Source organism: Pectinophora gossypiella, chromosome Z (assembly GCF_024362695.1).
Source record: "Pectinophora gossypiella chromosome Z, ilPecGoss1.1, whole genome shotgun sequence".
In the NCBI taxonomy this organism is placed as follows: Eukaryota; Metazoa; Arthropoda; class Insecta; order Lepidoptera; family Gelechiidae; genus Pectinophora; species Pectinophora gossypiella.
The window spans coordinates 11,186,197-11,212,822 of record NC_065433.1 but is presented as its reverse complement, the minus strand read 5'-3'; the positions used below and the strand labels follow the sequence as shown (position 1 = coordinate 11,212,822).

Below are 26,626 nucleotides of genomic sequence, written 5' to 3'. Positions count from 1 at the left end.
AGCTACAGACACATACAGCCAAGTCTGCTGTTCGTATAATAATACTGTTTTTTTTTTAAAGTGTTCTACGACTGTCCTAGTAGCCTTTTAAGCCTAATAATAATACTGTAAAGCACAATGTTGCCATATTCACAAAAAATAGGGATGTCGATGTTTGATTATCGACCTTAGAACCATAGCTTAGAACCTACGTCTTGTTACACCAAGGCACAACATAATCTTCTACCCATTATTATTTTGATCAAAATAAAGACAAGAAATATAGATAGCAACATTATTCTATACAAACCTGATGCAAATATCAAGCAAAATATATTTTATAGGTGACAAAAACGTTCTCTTTTTTCTATTTAAGTTATTTATGAATTTTAATAAAGAGAGATGTAGTAAGTGCAACATTTTGTTTGTTTTGTAACGTTTTCTATGACGTCACGTGATGCTTTTTCATACAATTATCACGTTAAATCTGGACAGCGCCATCTATTGGGGGGACGGGGGACGGAATACCTAATACGTATAGAGCGGGACAGTAACATAGTATTATTCCTTATTCTATGGTAACTTACATGGTAACGGTAAACATACTTGGTCTTTGCGGTAAACACTCCGCCACACACCAAGTTGTATCGTAGCAATATCGTAGTCATTACATTCTCTTTGGTCCTTTAGTTTTATGGTCGTAAAGGGTAAGGGGGAGCGCAAGCTGACTAAAGTATCTGACTCGGTTTCACATACGCGGTAAGGCGGCAAACGACACATCTCTTTTTATCTTAGTTTGTACGAATTGGGTTTATAAAAAATTGCAGAAGTTATTTCTTCCATATAAAGAAAGCATGCGACTCTTATCCACGTGTTTTACAGGATTTGTGCCTGGTTAACGGCAATGGACTCGCCCACTATTATATGGATCTTAACCATAGCTGACGATGAATGTGCGTGTTACTATTTATACACCACTGCCTACTTCTTCGGGGATACAGTCGTGATGCTGCGTTATGTTATATATAAGTATCTACTAATCAGCAAGGCAATTCCTAGTTAGGCTAGGATATTACAGGCTGATCACCTAATTGTCCAAAAGTATGATGATTCGTACTTCGGAAGGCAGTAAGCTACTAATGTACACGTGTAGTCGTTACATGCGCCATGTCAGGGGCTCAATAGGTAATAACTCTGACACCAGGGTAGATGAGGTTGGTAATCCACCTTACATACAACCAACATGATAGAAAAAGTAGCAATGTGATCGAATGTTTTGTCTTTTATCATTATTTTTAATAATGTCAACTCCTCAATTATATCTCATTATCATCATCAGCCCATTAACGTCCCCACTGCTGCGGCACGAGCCTTCCCTATGGATGGATAGAGAGAACGGGCCTTAAACCATCACGCGGAATTGATGGTTATTAACGACTGCTAATGCAGCCGGGACCAACGGCTTAACGTGCCTTCCGAAGCACGGAGGAACTCGAGATGAAAACTTTTTTGCGGTCACCCATCCTATGACCGGCCATTGCGAAAGTTGCTTTACTTCAACAATCGCAGACCGAGCGCGTTTACCGCTGCGCCACCGAGCTCCTCAATTATATCTATTTATTATTATCTATACGGTATTCACCTCTGCCTACCCACTCGGGTATACAGGTTTATTGCTATGTTATGTTATATTGTAAAAATATCTACATCATCTAACGAAATGTAATATCATCAACGTGCATTTAACTAAATAAAAAACTTTAGAGTTACCAAATTGAATTTTATTGGTAAATTAAAAACACGTTATAAAGTAATATTTATTCGAAACAACAACTACATCCATATTTTTCTCCATACAGTGGCATCTAAAGCTACAAACACAACGTTCTACTTAACGGTTGAATGATTACACATGAAAACTACAAGTTAAAATTATATCTAAATAAAAGTCCAGAAACTTTAAACATAAGTTAATTTAACAGGTCAATCTATTTGGAAACAAATGAATGACTATGTTAGCACTGCTTACAATTTTTATTAGTAATGTTAATCCACAATATAAATATAATATAACACATAGAAATATTCTTTAACTTACACAATATTTTGTTACATAAATTATAATCTTTAGTTACAGTTTCACCAATAATTTAAATATGAAATTTTGAAGAGTGCTGTGATAATATATGAGGTCATTAATTTCAGAATTACTTTAATGTTAGGTATATCACATTTTGAAGTGAAACATCGGCCACACATTCACTCAAATTGTTTTTATTACAATATAATCTATTACCTACATGTCGCTCGACGCTGTATGAATACCTCTTGAAGGATGCATATCTGATGTACCTAATAAGCGCTCCTATTTACAGCGCAGACCTAAACAAATAGGAAGGTATCTTGTATAGTTTTCCATGCACCCGATCGAATCATAAGACACTCTGCCCTAGTCTATAGAGGCAGTATATTTTCTAAGGCGAAGCACTCAGTTCGATGGCGTCGGCGTGCGCGTCGCGGCGCCTATGACAAACATTCTCACTGCGGCGACGTGTTCAGGTCGCGTAGCCGCAGGTGGTCGGCGAGGGGGTGCGCGTGGTCCTCCGGCCGCCGCTCGTCCGGCCACTTGACGACTACGTTGCTGCTGGCGGCGGGCAGCGTGACTGGCGGCTCCACCAGCACGGGCAGGCCGCCCTCGCGCTCCGGCATCAGGTGCCCGATGAGCGCGCCGACGCGGCGGTACGCCAGCTGCGGGCCCGGCGGCACCGCCTCGCCCTCTACCACGCGCACTCCGTTGCCCACGTGCGTTACTACGATGACGGGCGGGTCCTCCTGCGGCACTATGTCGTTGAGTGCCCGCATGAGCACCGGCGCGGTGGTCTGTGGCGCCACACAGGTTGATACGCCGCTAACGCGTGCATTTAAACTCTCCAATACAGTCATTAACTCGTAAAGTCGGTCGTCACACAGTACGGGGTTATCTGCAAGTAAATACCTTTTTATACAATTTATATATATATAGACGATTATCGTTCCCTAAAGTTACATTTTAATAAATATTCTAATTATACAAGGTCTCTAGTCTAGTAAGTAATTAATACCGACAAATAATTGAAACCGACAAACACTACAAAGTATATCATTCGCTAGCACTTAACCACAACTTTTTATAATATAGTAGGAATTGGTATCACTCAAATATTTTCCTGACATTCCTGTAAGATGTTAATTTGAATTTTGTGATTGGTCATATAAGTACCTACATAGAGCAACATGTACCTCCGGTAGAATACCTAAGAAAATAAAATAGAAACTATTACCTAAATTCCTAACAATAATAAGTTAGTACCACTCTAAAAATAATATTGTCGCGATGATATATGATCAGCGACGTACCTAGTAACTATTTTAAACAAATATTTGCACAAACAACAAAATTGACACAAAAGGAATTATAAGTTTTTCGAACCTACATTAAAGCCTCGTAATAAAATAGGAAATCGCGAGCATCACATACACGTAACAAGTGTTAGGCAGCACGATATTTAAACAGGTACATAAAGCAAAATAGCGTTCGCTTTTGCAATTATCAAAAAAACAAAAGTCATAATAAATCGCTTTTTTCGCTTAAGCAGTAAATCGAGTAAAGTACCTATATGTGATCGAACCGTTTATTTAATAGGTGATCTAATAATTACGAAACAAGAGATTTTAATACTGTACCTTGAAGGTATATCTTCAGAATACTGGGTATTCCATTGATAGTGCAACGTGACTTTGCTACGAGATCATAGTTCATAGATTGAATTTGATTGTAAGACAGATCAGCCAGGCAAAGCGAGGGCAGTCCATGGAAATCCTTATCTAGCGCAGTGATGTTGTTGTGATGCGCTATCAACTCCTCTAATGACGGCAAAAAGGTCTGGAAACAATGTGTACATTAATAAACGACTGATTTAAATCGAACACTTAAATGTCGCTGGAGCAGTAGAAGTAAGTAGATTTTCGCAATGCTCTCAAAACATAAAACAAACCTTTGAAGTTTCTTCTAATGATGAGATGTGGTTGTGAGATATGTCCAGTAACCTCAAGTCCTCCAGACCGATAAGGTCATCTGGTGATATTTGCTGCAGTTGATTGTTGCTTAGATTTAACCGCAATAGACCGTGTAGACCCATCAATGCTCCTCCCAAGGAGAGAAGACGGTTGTGGTCGAGTCTCAATTCCAGAACACGCGTCTCAACATCCACTAGATTCTAGAATGATTATATACTAATAATATATACACAGCTTTATTAATTATAATTGAACGCAAAACTAGTTAGTACAACATACCTCCATATTCCCAGTAACATGATTGATTTTGTTATGGGATAGATCGATAACCGATAATCGTTTTAGTCCTTTGATTTCTTGTAATGAAAACTCCGTTAATAGATTGTTTGTCAAATTCAAGTATCGTAAGGATTTTAGACTGCGAAGAGAGCCGTTTAACGATTTCAGTTGATTATAAGCAATATCTAAATCAGCAAGAACTTCCGCCTCTGCAAATTCGTCTTCTGCAAGCTAAAACACAAAAGGCAATGAACTGAAAATAATTATTGTAACTAAGTAAGTATAATTGATACTAGATGAATAACTAAGTATTAACTCACAAATTCAATTTTGTTGAACGAAAGTCCTATCCTCATTAAACGTCGCGACTTTTGCAGGGCTCCGTCCAGAGATTTTATGTGATTATCGTAAAAATAAAGAGATTCTAAAGAAGGCATTTGTCTCAAATCCTTCGGTAAATTTTCTAATTCGTTGCGAGCAGCATGAATGAGGACAATTTTCTTTGCTTTCTGAAAGTAAATACGTTAATATTGTTTATTTATTCATCTTTAATATAGTTCGGGTGCCATAATATACCTACTTATACATTTAAAAAAATATATACCTATGCTAACAGCCTCCGTGGTCAAGTGGTAGAGCATTAGGCTTACGATATGGAGGTCTAGGTTCTATTCCTGATGGGGACATTGTCGAAATCTCTTTTTGAGACTATCCTTTGTTTAATCTTTATTAAACAAAGGATAGTCTCAAAAAGAGAAGCACTTCTCTTTTCTTCTGCAATGTCTTTACATTGCAGGCTTAAATCACCCGATTCTCCGAAAAGTAAGGTGGTTCCGTGCTTCGGACGGCACTTTAAGGATCCGGCTATTAGCTGTAAACAATACCGTCACCAACACGCAGTGGAGCAACGTGTGGTGGAATATGCTCCCTACCCCTCCAATTGAATGAGGGGAGGCCTGTGCCCAGCAGTGGGACGTATATAGGCTATTTCTGATGTGTATGTAAACAGGGCAGATAGACTTTCCCACATTATAATCACTCACTTAGTACATAATTAATATCCAAAACCTAAGATGTGGGTACTTCCTACCGTATTTAATCTAATTGTTCGGTATGCAGTCAGCCATTTAGAACCATAACGGGGAATGACTGACTGACAATACAGTTCGCACTTATGAATACTTTTAACAGCTTCAGAATGAATCATTTAGCGTTTGTATGGAAACTGCGTAAAAATACATTTAAGTAAGTAAGTACCAGATTTATGTACTAGAATTCGTCAAAACAATACACAAATCGCTCTCGAAACCATATCTACGTACTTATTGATAAAATGCGGATTATAATTTACGGACAGATTCTTCAGAACTAACTATTACTATTAAACAGCAAACTTGGATACCTACCTACCACTACTACGTAGTAATGCAGGACAGCTACGTAGTATTAAATAAAATACTTACGATTGGAAGTTCATTATCTATGGATTTTAAGTTGTTTGCATTGATGAATATCCATTCCAGATCATCCAAGTCTCTGAGCGCTCCATTCAGTGAGGTCAGTTTATTGATTCCAAGGTGAACATGCTTCAGGGCTTTCGGTAGCGCGTTTTTCTCGATTTTGGATATCTGATTATCTGCTACTACAAGATGTTCTACTTCTTGTATGTCCTGAAACGATTGAAATGTTTTTAATTAGAGTCACATTTATAATTATATATAAGCAATACCTACAACATAAGTTAGGAGGTTAATCCTGAGGCGAATCCACCACAGAACTTGAATATCGTATTGTTGCTCAACGTATGTTTCTAAAAGACGTGTGCTTAACATTTTAAGGCTTATAATTATAACGACTAGGCAGCGATTGCGTTGGTCTATCCTGCGTGATGGAGTAACAGGTTTAGCGGCCTGGTAACCTATGGATGTAGGTACTATCTATTTATCATTGATGTACCTACGTCAAGTAAATTATTTCGATCTACTCTCAATTCTTTTGTTTGAGTTGTGAGGTCAATTATCGGGTTCTATATTAGAACCCATAATTAAAAATACCGAAATTGACAATACCTAAGCATTAAAATCCATAATCATTGAAATCTATAAAGTTCAAATGTACAAATTTAAAAGTAGGTATACCTATATCTTTAATAAAAATAATTTAAATACGCATAAAGATTAAAAAGCATTAAAAAGCAAGCAAAATTAAAACACGTACCTTTGAAATGGTTCTCCTATGTTTGTCATAATGGTTTTTTTTTTATAATATAATTACATAAACTAACAATCAATTAATATAATTATTCAATTCATCAGCAATTTTATTAGTATAAGAGCAAGTCTGCACAGCCGGCTCTCGGCTCTTCGGACCTCGATGGTCTCAAGTAACCTAACCCACTCGGCTAAATGGCAGGGGGCTCGTTTGCTCGTCTCCTGCCATACAGCCTTCATAACCTATTTATATCAACAGTGTCGGGGTGCCGCGGAGTTCCAAACTCGGTTCGCTTGCGCCCGTTACCGCTATTGTTAACATTAGGTACATTTTATATTTACATTATGGGTTTTTCTAGTTTGGTTTATAAAATTATGAATTTTCATAATAATTATGCCAAGTAATGGTATATGATTTCATATTAAACTTTCGTATCGTTATATGAATTGACGTTATGGCAAGTCTGTTATGGTTTTAAAAAAATTGGTAGATATTATAATTGTGTGCAATATAAGGAAAGCCCCAATTATTGATTATTCTCTTAAAGTACTAGGATTATATTTCTTATTAGACATGGGTTTGTAGGCCTAGTTTTAGCAAGGAATGAAAGCAAACTTGCTACTTCCCAGTCATTTAGAGGTACTTACTACTTACTTACAGAAACTAATAGGTTTACAAACTTGATAAAGTTTTTCAAACACTGTCTAGCACATGAGTGTTATCTATTTAATAAATAGAGGAAGATCTAAAAAAATATTTACCTTGAAATCCTCCTCGGTGAGTTTTACAATTTTGTTTCTACAGAGGTCGAGCGTTTTAACGTGTGGCAGGTGACGCAGAACATGCCGCGGCATGTCCGCCAGCAAGTTGTCTGCCAAGCTGAAGTAGTCCACCAGGTCCAACTTCGTGAATACACTTTCTTTCAATTCACTGCAAGAGAAAACTTACTCTCAAACACATGCTACATACAAATTAATACAATAAGGACTTGCCAGTCTACGTTCACCAAAAACAATATAAATGGCGTTGTACAGCTTTAATGAATTAAGGTATCTATTGTCTAAGAAGTATTACCTATTGTCCCATTGGTCAAGCAAATAATTTTACAATCAAAAATACAATATAATGGCAGAAGCATTGTATAAGAATAATTGTTGCTTGATATTTGGATAAAAGATGCGTAATGTCTGTTATCCATGAAATTAGAAGGTTAAACGAAGGAAAAACTGTATAGCGCCATCTATATTGTTTTTGAGAAACGTAGCCAGGAAAGTCCCTCGTTGGGTTCTGTACCACAATACTTTTGTTAAGTAAGTACTCTTTTGTAATGAATCAGAAATTATTTGTTCGACGTAAGTTCACATTATAATCAATGATAAGGTTGTCAGAGGTTAATAATTATTTGTGTGCGTAAGTAAGGATAGAGTAGAGGGCCACAATTTCAAATAAAAAATAAAGTTGTTATGACTTTGAAATGAAATGGTATGACTCATACACTGGCCATCCTGACGTCAGGACTGGTCGGTGTAACTATCATTCTGACGCCTATGCCAATTATTTAGTACGTATATTTGTACTTCAGAATGCATGCAAAATCCAATCAAAATATCATCGGAGTACACGGCAAAATAAAAAACATACTTTTGGCAAAATTCACCAATGAACCGTACGTCATTTGAAAACATTTTTATGTGGATCCTGAAAAAGCTGTAGTTCAAGAGATATTCTGGATTTTAAAGTCTGATGCAGGCAAACTTTTAGTTTAGACCACCAACACCAATTATCTATATTACTTATGTCATTTGAATGATCTTTTGATGTCGAATAATAGTGTTTCATTGAATTTTACGGTCAAGAGGCATTGTATTCCGGACCAACTAATACCGCTGACCTATTTGTGATTTTAAAGGTCTTTTGATGTAGATTAGTTGTCTCTATAGTGAATCTCTGAGAAAAAACATATACTTAATACTTAAGAAGATATTACAGACTGTATTTTATTTTTTCAATTTATGCAAAACTTTTTCTAAAGTAGCCTGAAGCAGCACCTGTGCTTGCCTTTGGTCGGATCGGTTTTTAATTGTTAATATTGGCAAGTTGATATTAGGCTAAGGTCCCCCGACTGTGGGTAGTCACTGAGACTCCACGGGCAAAGTTCCATCATTATACCACATTGGGAACAAATATACACAATCCTGCTGATATGACAGCTAAAACTAGAGAAATAAAGCGAATTAAGACGAAATCTAGACTCGGGGATTTGGACGAAACGTTATGTTGAGTAAGCAAATACTTCCTGATTTTCAAAAACTGCTCCGCATCAGGGAGCCCCTAGCAAATCTGACGCACCTGGAACATTTCTTTTTTTTTTTCACAAAACCTATTTAAATCTTGGTCAATTTCAATCGGTAAAAAACAAAATGGCGGAAATACAAGTGTTCTATAGTATTTGCTGAACCGTTGGAGATAGGTGGGTCATTGTTGAACAAATACGAAACTGCTTTAACAGCGAGCGCACCACTCACCATCTAGTATACTTGTATGATATAAGTACATAAAGCTTCTTTCCGCGTAGGAATAGTACAAAAATTGTTGCCTATTTCCGGAGCATAAGAGGTAAGTAAGTACTCAAAATTCGACGAAAGCACACAGATAACAAATATCACGTATTGTAAATCATTATTCCACTACACGATAGACGCAGTCATACAAAGGGTAAAAATAAAAATAAATCTGACTTTCAAGACAAATATAACTTTTTATCTTGCTCTACGTAACGCAAATTATTGCTAATGTGTCACCGATATATTAATATTTCTACAATTAATACTTTTCTTAGTCAGTAGTCCTGTGTTTTTGAACGTAAGTAGGTCTACCAACACATTTTAAAATATTAGCTTATTAAGGATAACACACACAAATATCTTTATATGTTCTGGCAATTTTTGTTTTGAAGGCCTTCCCCTAATTCGGCACTGTACCGATTTTGTAAGGCTGTGTCCACGATACGACACTCCACTAGGTATGCAAATCGGTCAGTTGTCAACATTATAGGTATTGGAAGCGACAGCGGGATTTCCGGTCACTATCTTAGTTTAGAAATAGATAGCTTTACATCGGGTTTTTTCCATGCGGTAGCCTGGCGGATCTGACCATCGAAAAGAGTCAAAATAAAATGTTTTTATTTTTACATTCATCATCATCGCTTAGCATGCAATTTGGCCTGTTATACTATTACCTACCGACATAGGTAAGTTTCGATTAAGTATATCGTTGATCTTTTTCTCTAAAGTTTGTTATGTTTAGTACTTACTAACCTACTCTTAATAATTACTTATTAGATACCAAATATACAGAATATTTTGCTCGTTAAGTGATTTAGTAAGTATATCTCGTTTCACCGTAGGTACAAACGGCGATCGAAATTATTCTTCAAAAGTTCACAGACACTAAACAACTGTAGGTACTTTTTTAAGTAAGTAGGTACATATTTATATTTGGGAAGTGGTCACTTATAATTGAAAGAGTAGATACCTATTTTCGAACAAAATGAGACCCAAATGTCTTAAAACGGTCAACGCGTTCACTCATTGCGCCAGCGCGCGGCGGCGCATAACATTATACGCGGGCCGCGGGTGTCATGTCAGTGCGCGTGCATGCAAACCGCGCATCCCCTCCCGCGATGAGCGGGCAGGGGTCCCAATACTCCGTAAAACGTACCTATAGTGAGGGCATTTAATCTGAGGTCTTGAACACTTAATGTTATCAGAATATTGCATATAAGTAAGTAAGTATATATTTATGTATCATTTATAGTTTGTCAGAAACAGCCTAGACTAGGCAAAATACGAAAGATATGTGTGGTCTGCCACGTTGGTTTTCTTTCCATGCTTCCTTTTTTTTATATACCATTGCATTCGTTTGTTTTTTTCGTTTTTGGGGTGCCGTACCTATCCTACTACTAAACCTACGCTGTCTGTCCGTCCTAATTTTAAAGGGCTTTACTGTAGGAAGTAGTGATGTAACGAATATTCGCATTCGCATTCGCATTCGCGAATATCCGCAAATTTTTGAATATTCGCATTCGCATTCGCAAAATTTATGCGAATACTTAGCGAATGTTTTAGCGAAAGTTCATCTTGAGCTACATTAGAGTGGTGAAAATGTGTCGCTTTCTTTTTACATTTGTTAATGGCTGCGGTGATTGATTCTTGTGACTTAAGCCCTTCTTTAACAACAAGTTGGATTTGGTGCGATGAACAATCAATGTTTTTAATGCTCAATAAAGAAATACCTTTTTTCATGTTAGTGCCACCATCTCTTACAATACATAATACGTTTTCTTTGGGAATTCCCCACGATGACAAAATAGTTTCTAACTTTGCCGCTATATTTTCTCCTGTATGTCGCCCATCGTTGAATACTTCTGCTTTCAATACAATCATTTTTCGTTCAAAATTATTGGTAATTCCGTGACAAGTGAAACTTATACGAAACGTCAAACCTATCAAATATTTTAAGCGCGCTTTTTTGACATTTTAAAATATTCGCATTCGTATTCGCATTCGCGAATGTTGAAGATAATTATTCGCAATCGCATTCGCATTCGCGAATGTGAAAAATCCAACATTCGTTACATCACTAGTAGGAAGATTACCTATGTATTAGGAGATCTAGTACGGCTTTGAAATAGACTACTCTGGGTGCCATCCCACTCGTCTCAGACAGAGTACTGAGGGGCGGAAGGCAAGAGGGAAACCACTTAACTATTTTTCCCTAAAAAAGCAGCAAGGATAATGCTACATTCTGTCAATAGAGTATTGTATAACATAAGTAAGTACTTAAGATCACGCTTATTTCCCATTAGTGTTGGCAGGGAGCAGAGTCCTGTATGAGTACTGTATGAGTGAGTGTTAGTTACAGTCAAATGCAGTGTAATCGAAATCGTCTAGTACTTAATCGAAAGTCGAAATGTCTTCTAAATATTTTATAATGAATGACGCATTACTCTGCGTTGCATCGATTAGGTTCAATGTATACAGCAGCCAGTTCGGTGCGCGAGTAATGCTCTGTTTGTTTACAAGTAACAACACGACTTACCAAATATATATAATTTACGTATACGGTAGATAAGTGTAGGTACGACATACCAATGTATGTCGGGCATCTCGTATGGACGATGGTCTGTTCAGTTATATATCCATCTTAGAATTATGTATCAAAAGCGTCTGCAAAAGTGGTATGTATTCCGATTGCTTGTTGCTCCCCACCCTGATACAGACGTGAGCTTATATGTGTATGAAAGTGAATTTGTTTATTAGCAGAAAAGTAGTCAATTGAACACAAGACTTACCAAATATATAATTTACATATACGGTAACATTAAATTGTAACAACGATAAATAAATAAAATAAAATAAATAACAATACAACGCAAGGTTCTTGTAGTCGATAATTCGACATCTGTCACATAAAAACCAGAATCTCATTTCGAATACCTAAACCGACATTGACTGAATGATACTTTTCTGTAATAGTAATTGAATATTCTACACAAATTCTAGTATTGTGTTGCAACTCTTTACGTTACTTCCCAACGTCTTGATTGTTATTCGTGCTCAAATAGATTGCTAAAGAAGATATTTTAAAAAGAGTGCGTTATCATATTTCACCTACTGTGTACTAATGTGTACTAATTAACCACAGATATTACCTCCAACGATAACATTGGCGACCTCTTCGAGGTTTTGGTCAAGATCTATTTGTATAGTATAAGTAAATATGTAGTTTAACATTTATGTTAACATAATTTCTTTAGGATTCAGTAGGCGCAGTATTAGCTACCTAGGTAAGTATGTGACGAAATGACCAATCATTAATTCGTATACAATAGTGGTTATAATAGGTGACATGATACAATAGACTCAATGCAATGGGCGGAATTTTGAAACTACTTATTAAAAAAAAATGACGATTTCTCTTTGAATAGAAAGACTATGATTTGATTAGGCAGGCGTGGCCGAAATTTTTACCATAAGTACATAAAAATGTCAAAAACCTAGTACAAATTCCGTAGTTTCTGCCCAATTTTGGCATCAGAAACGTTAAACCGGCGGCGAAAACCACGCGAATAGAAGAAAGAGGATGGAAAGGCCCTAACGCGCATTTTCTATGAGAACCCCCGTCGCCTGTTCAACCCCACTCTGTTTTACTACTACTCCTGCAAACATAACTACGATAGCTCTACTGCTTCTGAAATTCCTAATGTATATTTTATGTATGATAGGCTGCATCTTTATCATTACTTTTCGTAAGATACTGCAAACAAAAGTAATTTTTCGATAATTAGCCGATCGTACTAAGATTTTAGCTTTTCTGTGATGGAGGGACTTCCTTGCATGTTACTTAGTCGGTATTAGATTTTTTGCCTTGCAGGTTATAATGCACAAAACGATCTTTTAATTTACTATCGCGGAGCTCCGTGCATCGTAAAGTTTGCAAAGTGGAGTGCAAAGTGGAAGTTTAAACTATTTGCTCATATTTGTATGGCGCGCGTTTCACGCTCACTAGACCCTTCCAACCTCTTCCATCTAGGTATTCCGTGCGGTGTAGAAATACTCCATGGTGGAAACATTTATACTACCATTCCAGCTGGCTGTTCACATAGACCAAGTATAAAATTAATAACATAATTTACTTAGCTTAAAACCCACTTATTGCCCTAAATAAAATGCATTGGTCCATTGATTACTTAGAAGTTATTAAAAATGCAAATGGTAATTCTGGTCGTTTGTATCATTGTTGACCTATATCGGTATATAGGTAAAGCATATAGGTATTACAGTAAAGAAACATAAGTACCTATTAAGAAACTTTCTGCCAGACCAGGGAGGTTTTGCGCATATAAAAATAAGTGCGCAATGGTGCTAATTCCTGTAAATACCATCTAATTTTATTTTAAGTTATATCTGTCATTTTCTTATCCGCCGAAAAGGAAAGGGACGGGTAATCGACAAGCATAAAATTTATGGAACACACGTCAATTTTAAGCCCAAATCTAAACCAACCGTCTAAAAATTTTACATCCGTCAATAACCCGACACAGTTAAGTAGACAGCACGTCAAACGGATTGCATACCAGCGACGTAACTTTTGATTCGCCCGGGTTATTCATTCATTCACTCATTCTTCCTAAAATTAAGAGCTGTGAATCATCCGTCCCTTTCCTTTTCGACGGATATGAAAATGACGGATATAACTTTAAATAAAATTAGGCGGTGTCTGCAGGAATCGGGGCCAATGTCAGCAAATTTGAAATAGCAATATTGCATTTTTAGATGAATTGCTTCAATGTGGTCTTTTTAACCCCCAGATTTAATTAGTCTAGGAATTGCGAGAAGAACTTGACTTATCTTTCAAGAAATGCAGTAAAAGTAGAAGAGCCGCTGGACATTCATTAAGTCGGATGGAGAGCGTGCGGCTGAGTTTAGTAAACACTAATGTGACGGGTCAACGTTCCGGGGTTATCAACGCAGGGGCGGCGCCAAACGGTCGCATGCAGTGATGTGCCGTTCCCGAGAATGTTCCCACTTTGGGAACATTCCCAGCAATAAATAGGCGCAAAAATGTAAACAGACCTTTAGACCTAGCCTTTGAACAGATAAGATCAGAGTACAAGAAACTAAAAAAAATCCTTACTATTAAAGAATTTTTACAACAAGAACATTCCCTCTTTGGGAAAATTCCTGGGAACGGCAATATCATTGGTCGCATGGTCAACCATCGGCGCCCGACGTCCCGGCTTGGGCTTGCCCAACTCCTATCTCCACCATGTCCCATGGCCCCGTACACCATCCATTACTATTACACTTCTTTTTACCACGCACACACAACCGCTTTAACCCTTCCTCGAAAAAAACGTGCCAACTTATCTTAACCCCTGATCAACTACAAACAAATTTCTAAGAACTCATTGTTTGTAATAGGAAATTCTTAGTAATTGGCATTTAATATAGGTGCGCGGAAAATCAATAATAGAATCACCTACCAACAAGTGAAACGAAAACGAATTTACATGCACAGAAATGAGTCTTATAATACTTATTTATTTGTTAGAATAGCTATGAAGTAAGTACAAAACATTTAGCAGGTAATTAGTAAACTGCACCTTGACTTGATCGGTTTGCAAAGAAAAGATTAAGTAAGTACTTAATTACGGAGACTAAATTACACATTCATCACACTCTAAACTTGGCACCTTACGCTTCCACATTCTTAGTACCTAATTGAATTCAAGGGATAAAATAACAAACTTTCGTATAATTCAATGTGTGGGCACTACATTAATAGTTATTTGTTCAAAAAGAGGGCAAAGATATGTTTTTTTGCGAAGTAGGTAGTCTATTAGCCTGCACTGCCCTACCTACTTTGTCTCACAAGAGAATAAAACTCTCATTTCCTCATTGTTTTACGCAAGAATAGCACCCTTATACCAGCATTATACACCGTGAACCGCGAGAACGCAGTTAATCGTGGGATGTACTTCTGAGTAGCCCAATTTTTTTGGGAATATAATCGTGCGCAAATATTGTAATCTGTTAAAAACACCCTTTTCGTACTTGAGATGTGAAATAGCTATATCAAGCAGCTACACTTTATATGCATGCTTAGATATATATATTAATAAAATAAATAAAAAATATATCACATTCATAACTAAGTACTTACTCAAAAACAAATTGATTATATTATTCCTCAAAAACAACAAACAGACGTCTGTTATCTAGAAATGCTACATGATTAAAATATTAATAACAGAATCTAAAGAAATGGTTATGAATAATGTAGGGAAAATAAGCAGGTACTGAGATGGTGAGTAGCAAGATGCTGTGTCGGTTGGGGTTCGCCACTCGGCGAGTCGAACGATTCATAATTGACGTTCTCGCTTAGGCCAAAGGGTAATTAAATTACAAAACGGGACCAGCAAATAGAATTAAACGAAGCGCGCTAGGCTTGCCTGAAGAACTGAGCGTGATTGCATTTGCTTTGACATAACATTACAAAAATATTCCTGATATTTGTAGATTTAATCTAGATACTATGGGTCTTTTCATAACTCAATGTCAACTATCTAAATATTGGTACCAATCAGCTACACTTATCATACCCTAATAATCTGCTTTAGTAGTCACGATTTATTAAAAACCCATTAAATGCAGCAGATGTGATATCCAAATATAGGAAATACATACATGTAAGTACAACTATCAATTCAAGTCCCATGAATTGGACAACGCCAACGCCAGAAATCGGCAAAACACAAAATGTGTGTGCCACCACACCTACAGACCTACACACATTAGCTACATTCATCCATCGCTTGTAATATGTCCAGCGCCTTAAAATACAACTTTATTACATTCACACATAAACTCATGCCGATAATCCCTAATAGGGTGGGCAGAGCCACTTTGGATACGAAGTCCTAATATGGATATGATGAGCTGTATGGCGGAAGGTGATCATCCCATTGCCATATAATGGTCCAATAACGTGTTCTAAGTTTTTTATTCGCTCCCAATAATTACAGATATTTAAGCATGACTTATTGGAAGCTGCCGCACTTCTTACCCGGTACAAAATTTAAGACAACAGCGTGTCCAGGTGGGCGTGAAACATAGCTCAGGCTGTAGAGCTGTATGTATACAGCTCAGGGCGTCGCTTCGCCGACTGACAGAATTATATTTGGGTTAACCCTAGTCCAGCTTAGAAGCAAACAACTTTATTTACTGTACACCTGGTTTAAAATATGTTATTTTTTCCTTTTATAAAACAACAAAACATGGCTAATATGCCTTTGTATAATCGAATCAAAGAGATTATTTGAACTAGGTATCTCCTGTCGCTGTGCTCTGTTGCAACTTTGTACGGAATACTTAATCGCGTTGTTGTACAAGGAAAAGCTGATGTTTTACTAAAAATGCATAAAATAGGTCAATGTGGGGAAGACGCCGGTCTTACTGTGCTAAAATTTGAGTTCGACTGGGTTTATTGAAGAAGATGTTATTTGCTACGTTATTTGTAGACCAAGTCATATGATCGGGTACGATAGATACTTTTATTTACTTGTTTATGTTTATAAGTCTAAATATAAGAGAAAGCGCCGTAATATTTTGATATACAATCGTTTTTTTTTAAAACTTGGCAATTAGATGGTCTTCCAATGCAGTGTAAGGCAAGTCCATCCACAAAAGAAAAAACGTATTATTAGTAACAAATCGTAGGCCGTATGAAAATAGTTTCAGGTGGTGAACCAACAATGCCATTCTGATACGTACTTTGTGAATAGGACTTTTATTACATAGATAAATTATGATTTTTAAACAAGGCAAGACCGGCATATTGACAGTGGTTGTAAACATTTAGTCATATTGTTTACCCGACTGCGGCGAAGCAAAAGGAGGGTTATGTGCTATGTATGTATGTATGTGTGTATACACGTTTGTTCCCTCCTAACTCCTAAAGCACTAATCAGAATTTAACAAATAAGGTGTCACTAAAAAGCGTCTTGATTGTCGTATTAATTATTATACGCGTATTAATTAATAATAGGTATAAGTCAGTAAGATTTATAACGTGAACAGAATAGGACACAAAATACTATCTCAATAATCTTGCATAAAATACGCTCTGCTGTATGTGTGTGACGGACTTCCCTCTCTTAATGCAGACGGTCTTCCCAACTGTTACATTTTAAAATTTGAAATTTCACACGGGTATAAATTTTAAATAAAAGCTATATTTCTGTATTATGTTTAACGAATATATTAATAAATTACCTACGTGATCAGAAAAACTTCTGAAAATCTTCTGATTTGCCACTTTTTTAATTAAAAATCCGCTATTGGCCACTGCATTCTGAAGCGCGAAATGGTAAAAACAATTGCTGACCCGATAATGTCCAAACTAATCATACAAGCGCCATCTACGGTTTTAGCTCGGACTGGCTTTTTAGGGACTGTTTTATCAACAGAGACGTAAGGCGCTAGTTATTAAAATTTAGAAGCTATTGGCACTAGACGGTCTTTTAGCCCAGACGGTCTTCCCCACATTGACTTAATTTTATTCAACAGCTCTAATTTGGATAGCAAATCACTATTTCTGGGTTTCTTAAACGGACCCAAAATAGTACAAAAGCAAAAGTTTTGTGGAGTGAGTACGTAGATTTCTTTAGAACACACTTAGCTTTTTAGATTACCTAGTCTGCCGAACCTCATTGCTTCATTTTCTGTAGGTACATGTACAGATAGGCATCAATTGTTCAAATATGTTTGGAAATGAATTTATAAGAAATTATAATTAAGCATACCGTGAAGGAAGCAATGCAAACGTTTAGAAAGTAACATACAGACTCGTAATGGACCAAGAATTGAAATAATGTACGTACTAAATAGACCTATTTTAGATTCAACGAGGTGTAATAAGAGTTTACAAATTCTAAACACGACAAACAACGGCTACTGTAATTTATTAGTGCACCATTAATGAGTAAATATAGTGAATACGACACGACCGACATGATATCATTCAATTTTACTGCTTTAGAAGCGACCCCCGATAACCCGGGCAAACTATCGAGCAACGTCTCCTAGATGCCATCCCCACACGATCTGGAGTTCACTGACGAAAGGTTAGCTACTACATAACGGAACTAAATAATCCTCTATGTGACTGATATTCTAAATAACATCACGAGAAACATTTCTGGGAATTGGAACTCGCAATTGATAAATAAATCTGTCACGTTTTTAAAATTGTACCATACAAAACCTTATATTCCATAATAAAACAAAGGCCATTTTTGTTGAAAACAACTTTTAAATTTTATATTAAGACTTCACTGTTGAATGAATGTCGTTAAATCAGACCATTACGTTTTCATAAATGCAATTACGATGACATTAAATCTTAGGTGATCAATTGAGTGGTCAATAAGGGTCGAGCTCCCGGGTCATGGACAACTTAATTGTTGTCTTCTGAGAATCCAAACCACCGAAAATTATCACGGCTTGCAAATATTGCTCATATCCCACTTCAGAGTCTATGTCCATTATATTATTTTTTGTTATTTAACTTATATTTGTAATTACAACATTGATAAGCGTTTAGCTTCAATAATAAACCCATTTAGAAGGGAAATTTACTGAGAAACGGTTGTGATTGTCTCATGATATTTTAATTGTTTGAGTAGTGCTGGCAGCATCTATATGATTTTGTTGGTTTGACAGCCAATGGAAAGGCTGGTGCGTGCTCGGCCGCCAACCCTGGCGAGGGCGCCGCCCACTCCTCTGATAACGAGCCGATCCTCATCGCTGTAGCGCTCCTCTTATCACAGACCTGTTGTTTTCTCATTCAACTTACACATTGTTTTGATAAAACTTCATCACCATATATTTACTACTTTAAAATTTATATGACACACGAAAACCTATATACCCGTTATAGTCTTAATATAAATTTCGCGACAGCAACCTAAAAGAAATCCTCATCGTCGGAAGTGTAGCGCTCCAACAACGAAGAAAATTATAGAGCTTACCTTAAGTTGTCGAAGTTTAACTTGAGCCTTGTAATGGAAAGACCAAGTTCTCGGAAGCTATGATCCGCAAAGTCTGGAAGTTGCGAGTAGGAGATATCCAGGCCAATCTTCGTTTCAGGGCTGAATTTGTTGGTGAGAGCTCGTGCAATGTCTTCATAAGCAGTAATTCGTTGGCAAACCACTAGAATGGCACCGGTGCCAGTTTCCTCGCGTCGACAGGTGCAGGGTGAAATTTCTCTTCTCATAGCGCAGTGTAGACTGGCTCCAGCACCGAGCTGGCCGGCCAGCGCACATAACAGCGCAGCGGCGAGCGCGTGCGCGTGCGCGATCATCGTGTGTGCCGTTCGGGGCTGATCGCGTTACTGGCGCGGGCGCAGCATGGGTCCCAGGGCCCGCGCGCGATTGCCGCCCGACGCCGGCGACGTACGATCCACCCCGAGTCCATGCATCCGCCACCCATATGCATTCTGCACTTTATTATTTAACTAATATACTCTATATTAAACTTGTACACTTAATCCACTCGATATATACATATAAAGGGGGTCTACCGCGATAACACACAAAAGGTATAAAACGTCAGCCGCGTACAAAGGTTAACTATTTCAGTTTTCGTATTTGTGAGTTTAGGTGGTCACTTCGTCACCATGGAAAATTGCCACTCGTAGTTACTACTAATAGACAAAAATTTGAGGTACTTGCTCCAATAAAATATTGGACTTATAAAACTAAATCTTGTAACATTTACTTACTTTCATTACAAGTAGGCGTTGGCGTAGGTACCACAATTACTTCCCGCAGGGGTAAGCAGAGACTATGAAGCTGCACATGATGCTTTTTTTATACTCTTAAAGAAAAATAATAATCTTTAATTACTGTATAAATTCAGGTAAGTAAGTATCTATTTATGTCAAAGTTAGTACAGATAGATAAACCTGTTTAATAGGTTATAAATACGGATTGATATAAGAAACTATACTTAATATATAGATGGACTAAACACATTTATTATAACTACCATATATATCATGTATATTACGTACACAGAGATTACGAAATGGCCCTATTTTAACTCAAGTGCCAATTCTCATCTAAAAGAATGGTTCCGATTATTTCTTTTGCGGTGCGTGCCCCTAATATTTTTCCGTCTACCAAATACACATGGTACCACGTGTCAATAGAAATGCTATCTCTTAATAAATCAAAATAAGGACTTATTTTAAATTCGTAAGTAAACTAACGCCATCCAATGAAGCATTAGCAATCTACGATAATAGATTAGTAGCTTTGTGATTGCTTCATAAAAACCGGCAGGTACTAAAGCTTGGATCCAAAGTCCGTAGTAAGTACTTATTACAGAAGTTTTCTTGCACAAGCTGTTTTCTCTGACTGCACCGTTAGACTGTCTCAGAGGAAAATTTGCACATAGATAATGACAAGGACGCCAGAGACAAAGTTGACAACAAGCCCGCTAAACAGACGCGAGTCTGAAGAACTCGCCATTTGTGTTACTAGCTAATTGCAACTCGTTACATCAATTATTAAATTAAAGTTAGTAGAAATTTGTCACTGTGGTCCTGTGGTACGCCTGCTTGCTTCTCAATCGACGAGCGCCGCTTCCAACACCGGTACCAGACTTGCACCAATTACCATAGACGGTGATACGGCTCATCACCTATCACGTTGGTCCAACATAAAGCTTGGTGAGGAATGAGTGCTTAGTTCATCTGATGTTTTCAATTGTATTGAAAACAGAGAAGTGAGAATATACTATCTCCAGTTACGTAATCTATACTGTTAAACCAACACAGGTTAACTTGAACAATTTTCGCAGACGTAAGTATTACCAGCCAGTGCAAAGATTATCAATTATTTATTAGACGTGTTTATAAATAAGTAGCTATAATTACTTACTAGTCTCTTGAAACTTGCGAGTTAATCTTTTCAATCGTAACAATGTCATTATCGCATTGGAGACACGTTTTCCTAATGGCTTATTTCTAAATATTGTAATCAGCGCACATTAGTTTATTATTATCATTAAGTAAGTATTCATTAATATTTATTTATATAATAAAAGAGAGTTGGATGATGGATGTGCGATGGTGGCTGAGTTCGGATAGGGACCCAGACCTACGGGGTATGACGTAAAACTCTTGCCCAGGGATACAGGTGAAGACCTCAACGGTTGCAGAGGCGGAGATGGGAGCCATCGGTCCAGCAACGCAGGCCGGAAGAGGCGAGTCACAGGGACTGCAACTTGGAACCTGACAAAGGGCAACGCAGCAGTAACTGTCAGTCCTAAAAGAAGTACTGAACGAAGCGGAGGACAGGAGACCTAGTACGGCTTTGAAATATAATTTCCTTAAAAACTAGCATGAAGAATGCTATGCCGACAAGAGCGTGGCTCTTAAATTAGTGATATAATAAAAAATAGTCCACCTACCTAAATCGTTCTAGAGAACCACAATAAATCACGGTATTGAGCAAACACTTATGCTGGGTTTCGGTAAGCTTATAGAGCACCTCCGAATTTATGGTGATTATTACTTCTCAAGATTAAAAACATAAAAGGCGGACTTATTAATCCTATTGTATTATGTATTTCGAGTAGGTAGTTAGGTAAGTACCTAAATTAAATCTCTGTTGCTTTCTTATCATCAGATAGTCCATAGCGTAAATTAGAAACATTTATTTCCTTAATAAACATTCGTAAAAACCCACGTATATACCACCTAAACGTACTTACATAATGAGGGACTTTCCAGGCTACCAAAAACAATATAGATGGCGATATCATTTATAAGTACCCAAAATCTTTTTTTTTTTTGGTTAAATTTGCCCCGAGAAGGAGCAGGCAAAGGAACATAGCCATACAGCCAAGTCAAATGAAATTTTTCTTCATGTGATTTCTTGAATTTGTTTTCTGTCATTAGTAAATTGTTTTCGAAGGCCGAAGCCATTTCTTTTTTTGTCTTTATTCATTTATTATTTAGTCAAATATCAGGAATAAGAGTCTTACATCGGGAATAGAAGTCTTAAATCAGGAACCGAGTCGAGTAGGAGAGTCTTAAGTTTATACCCATAAACAAAGATAAAAGATGCATATGTATGTTATCCATGAAATTAGAAAGTTAAACGAAGAAAAGTATGTATAGCGCCATCTATATTGTTTTTAAGGAACGTAGCCAGGAAAGTCTCTCATTCATGTTGATGTTTCTAATAGGGTAAGCAGAGCGATATCTAATCACCGTTAATGCGCATCTGAAAACATTAATTCTAACAATTGGAGGAGCTCGGTGGCGCAGTGGTTAACGCGCTCGGTCGGCGATTGTTGAAGTAAAGCAACTTTCGCAAAGGCCGGTCATAGGATGGGTGACCACAAAAAAAAAAGTTTTCATCTCGAGCTCCTCCGTGCTTCGGAAGGCACGTTAAGCCGTTGGTCCCGGCTGCATTAGCAGTCGTTAATAACCATCAATCCGCACTGGGCCCGCGTGATGGTGTAAGGTCCGATCTCCCTATCCATCCATAGGGAAGGCCCGTGACCCAGCAGTGGGGACGTTAATGGGCTGATGATGATGAATTCTGACAATCTGCATGAGTGACTTAATGCATTATTCTGGAAACATCTAAAATATTTGTAAAGGGTACGACACCAACAAATTAAGTAATTCTATCTTCCCCTTTATACAACAGCATAAACAGCCTATATACGTCCCACTGTTGGGCACAGGCCTGCCCTCAATGAACCGAAAGGGGGTATGGAACATAGCATATGGTAGAGGTGTTTTTACGGCTAACAGCCGGGACTAACGGCTTAACGTGCCCTCTGAAGCACAGAATCATTTTAGGTACTTTTTTAGACAACCAGATGATTCAAGCCTGAAAAGTCATTACCAAACAAAGGACAGTCTCACAAAGTGATTTCGGCAATGTCCCCATCGAACATCGAACCCGGACTTCCAGATCGTGAGCCTAGCGCTCTAACCAATAGACCATGGAGGCTGTTCCATCATCCCCTAATTAAAAACAACATACGTTTGTACGTTTTAAAAAGTGAAATATGTATAATTTATACCTCGTCCGTTGATAGGTCATCAAAATATACTAAGTACTTTAATTATCGTCAAATAAAGTAAATTGTGGCCACTAACCATCACAATATGATGATGATGGCGACCTTCCCCCTTCACACCGGCGCCCACCTTTCCTACCTACACCTTTCCCATCCCCAGCATCAACAACATCAAGCACCCGCTTGCACACAAGCACCTGCATTACATTTCTAAAAGTTGGAACTAACCTAACCCCCTAAACTAGGGGATCGAAAATTGTATGAGAGTACCACAATTTTTAATGCTAGAAGTCTGATAATTGACAGTCTTAGAAAATCCTACTTAAACATATATTAGGTTTTTTGGTAAATCACCATTCCCTTTCAAATTATAAGGGATGGAAATAAAAAAATATGGTTTTAAAAACATTTTCGTGTAAAATGCTGCTAATACTATACAAATATTATGGTTCGCACCGTCAAAAAGTTATTATCAGATCTCATGTCCAAGCTTCTAACTTTACACGCTCTAACTCTACAAGCCGTTTTCAAATTATACACCTTAGTCAAAAATATGTATGGAAAAGGAGACGGATGAAAGAAGAGTACATGTGGCGATATTCGAATTTTCAGATGATGTGAGTGTGACCAGAATGGACAAGATTAAGAATTATTTAATATAGAAGACTGTCGCACTGCTCTAAATTTATTACAACATAACTATTACGTGTATGGGTTCTATTGATTTACAAGACACTTGTTTTCTAATTTCATTCAGATCATAAAATTATAGTAGGATGTTACATCTTGAATGGAAATCGCAAATGGATGAGTTTAATGTTCTCCCATTTGGCCTATGCACTGCACCATACGTATTTATGAAATTTATAAGAGGAAGTCTGAAAGCAGCGCCGGTCACTGAAAAATTGAGGAGCAACAGGTTAGCATGGTATGGGCACGTAATGAGGAGGGATGAAAGGCATATAAAGAGGAACGTTATGAGTATGAATGTGGATGGATATAGAGGTAGGAGACGACCCAAGATAGTGTGGATGGATTGTGTAAAAAAGGATATGTGTGTGAAAGGTGTGAGTACCGAGATGACGACTGAGAAAACTGAATGGAAAAGGAATACATGTTGTGCTTCGTCTTTTTGTCGTTTCGATGGCATTCAGATTTTTTCAGCCCAGTATGTTGTGTGCTCGCGTGATGGTTTAAGGCCGATCTACCTATACATCCATAGGGAAGGCCCGTGCCCCAGCAGTGGGGACGTTAATGGGATGATGATGTTGTGCTGACCCCACTGAGAGTGGAATAAGGGCAGAAGGATATATTTATAGATATAAGTAGATAATAAGGGCAAAATTATGTAGCTTGGCCGATGCTTTCATACTCTACTGTAAAACAATATCTATACCTAAATATCATAACATGATTGTAAGTAACTACCCAGTTATTCTTATATAAACTTTGAAACTACTCCGTATTAGTTTTAGTTTAAACATACCACCGGATGTAAGTACGATATTTTTGTGTTCTTCTGGTCGTGAAGAATACCACGTTTATTACGGCTTATCTTATCAGTAAATATAATTAGCACATATACTTAAGTATTTGCTATAAGTACATGCATTCGGAACGTATCGACAATAAAAAAATATTTAAAAAGTTATACCTACCGACTTCAAAATCTGTCTAGTAAAACCTAAAACTCGATTACGGAAATATCGCGATCTAAAAAGTGTGAAACAAGAAAATATTTGTCGTGCAAACAAAATAATAATGTATACGTGGTAATTATCAAATACGAATATGTGGACAAGTTATTTATTATATAGGTACCTGACTATTTTATTGAATGGGTTCGAATTAGACATACTTACTTTTTTAATAATGTTCAGAAGATAGCCGCGGTTAGATACCGTAATGGTTTTGTGAATGGCATCTTTGTGAATTCTCAGGACAGATTGGGCCATCGGATAGCAACTAAGTAGTTGGCTTTTAGTCAGTATATTATTTTTTCAAAGATTTTTGATAGTGATGGTAAAACAGTAAAGCAGCGGTGATTGTTGACGCAGTCTCTAGGTCCAGATTTGTGTACTAATTGGATTAATGAGAACGTTTCTATGCATTGTTTTAGGTTTACGCGGTTATTATCGTGAGTTTGGTGCGAGTTCAGATGGTTCCGAACATTCCGATATCAAATACATAAACAAGCGGCAAAGAAAGAGGGTAGACAGATATGTCTGCCCGTAGAAAATTATGGATCAACCTACTCCATCATCGCACTTGCAACAGTGTCGAAATATCGGGAGTCTCATATCCCTGATTTAATCGCGGTAAGAGCCCGTTGTTATGTGTTTTAATAACGATTCCATGTTAAAATTCCAGACGAGATACAAGAATTAACAAAAGTACGTACTTATATGTTTAAAAACTAAATCGATTTTCCCGTAGTCGGGTTTTAGTTTTTAAAGTTACTTATATTTTTATTTGTAACGTGCTTGCCTTATGACTCGCCCCCTAGTTTATGTTCTAAATTTTGATAAGTGGTTTAGGAGTTAGCAGGGAACAGACATGCTCACATACATACCGGTCACACAAATAACCGCCCTTTTCACATCGCAGCAGTCGGGTAAATATATGAGTAAATGGGGGACAGTAATATTTGTATACTTACTTACTTCTTTAAAGAACTAAAGCATATTCCATCAATACCAGTAGCACATAGGACGAAGGGAATTTATTATTTGCTCTATTTCTTTTTCGTTGCATTTTGGAAAGATGTTGTATTATTATCATTTGGATTATCGACGGGTGTAAAACAATGTTTACTTAATTTGAAGTTTTCAAGTAAGTAGCTTCAAAACGTTTTTTCGATTATGCTCCGCACCACCCAAATCCCCTGATAGTTGCGACTTCCGAATACATCCCGCTCAGCCGGGTTCGCATGAACAACCGCACCGCGTGCGGCGCGAATTATTCCGAAGCCTTTGACCAATAGCCGTTTGACGTCCATCTAAGTAGATAGCATTCGTATCGTTTATTGGTCGAAGCGTTTAATATAATTCGCGCCATGCAGAGCCCGGCTGAGCGGGATGTATTCGGAAGCCGCAACTACCAGGGGATTTGACGATCCCGACGACCCAATTACTCTAGCTATAGAGGCGGCCAATCAGCTCGCGACACCAAACACATCAGAACCCCGATACCGACCCCGCCGGCGTGGTCGATGATTTCCCTCATTCAGCGCTTGTCGCTATCAACCCATTAAGGTCGATTCATTCTTTCAAATATTCTTCCTCTCAGACGACGCCCTGAGCCGAGATTCGCGCCCTACTAGGCACCCTCAGGCCTCTTGTCTTAAATTTTGTACCAGGTGAGAGCCCTCAGCGCACCCCATATATTCGGAAAAGTAAAAAATCTACAAAGAGTCACGTCAAAAAAAATCT

The 26,626-nt window shown here is 37.5% G+C and overlaps 1 protein-coding gene across 1 annotated transcript; it reads right to left on the bottom strand.

Moving 5' to 3' along the window:
• Positions 1-1,744: 1,744 nt before the first annotated feature.
• Positions 1,745-19,523, bottom strand: LOC126379795 (leucine-rich repeat-containing G-protein coupled receptor 4). Its single transcript, XM_050028682.1, has 8 exons — positions 19,121-19,523; positions 7,287-7,455; positions 5,778-5,984; positions 4,635-4,823; positions 4,315-4,545; positions 4,014-4,235; positions 3,703-3,901; positions 1,745-2,960 (listed from the first exon to the last, which is right to left on the bottom strand). The coding sequence occupies exons 1-8, from the start codon at positions 19,450-19,452 to the stop codon at positions 2,518-2,520; spliced, it is 1,992 nt and encodes a 663-aa protein (XP_049884639.1). The 5' UTR covers positions 19,453-19,523; the 3' UTR covers positions 1,745-2,517.
• Positions 19,524-26,626: the final 7,103 nt, after the last annotated feature.

Bases quoted from the DNA above. Each gene is read 5' to 3' on its own strand.
- LOC126379795 (XM_050028682.1), bottom strand. From the start codon at position 19,452: ATGATCGCGCACGCGCACGCGCTCGCCGCTGCGCTGTTATGTGCGCTG. The intron at 5,985-7,286 runs GTAAATATTTTT...CAATCGTTTCAG, and splicing joins TCACCGAGGAGGATTTCAAG to GACATACAAGAAGTAGAACA. The intron at 2,961-3,702 runs GTACAGTATTAA...ATTTACTTGCAG, and splicing joins TCTGAAGATATACCTTCAAG to ATAACCCCGTACTGTGTGAC.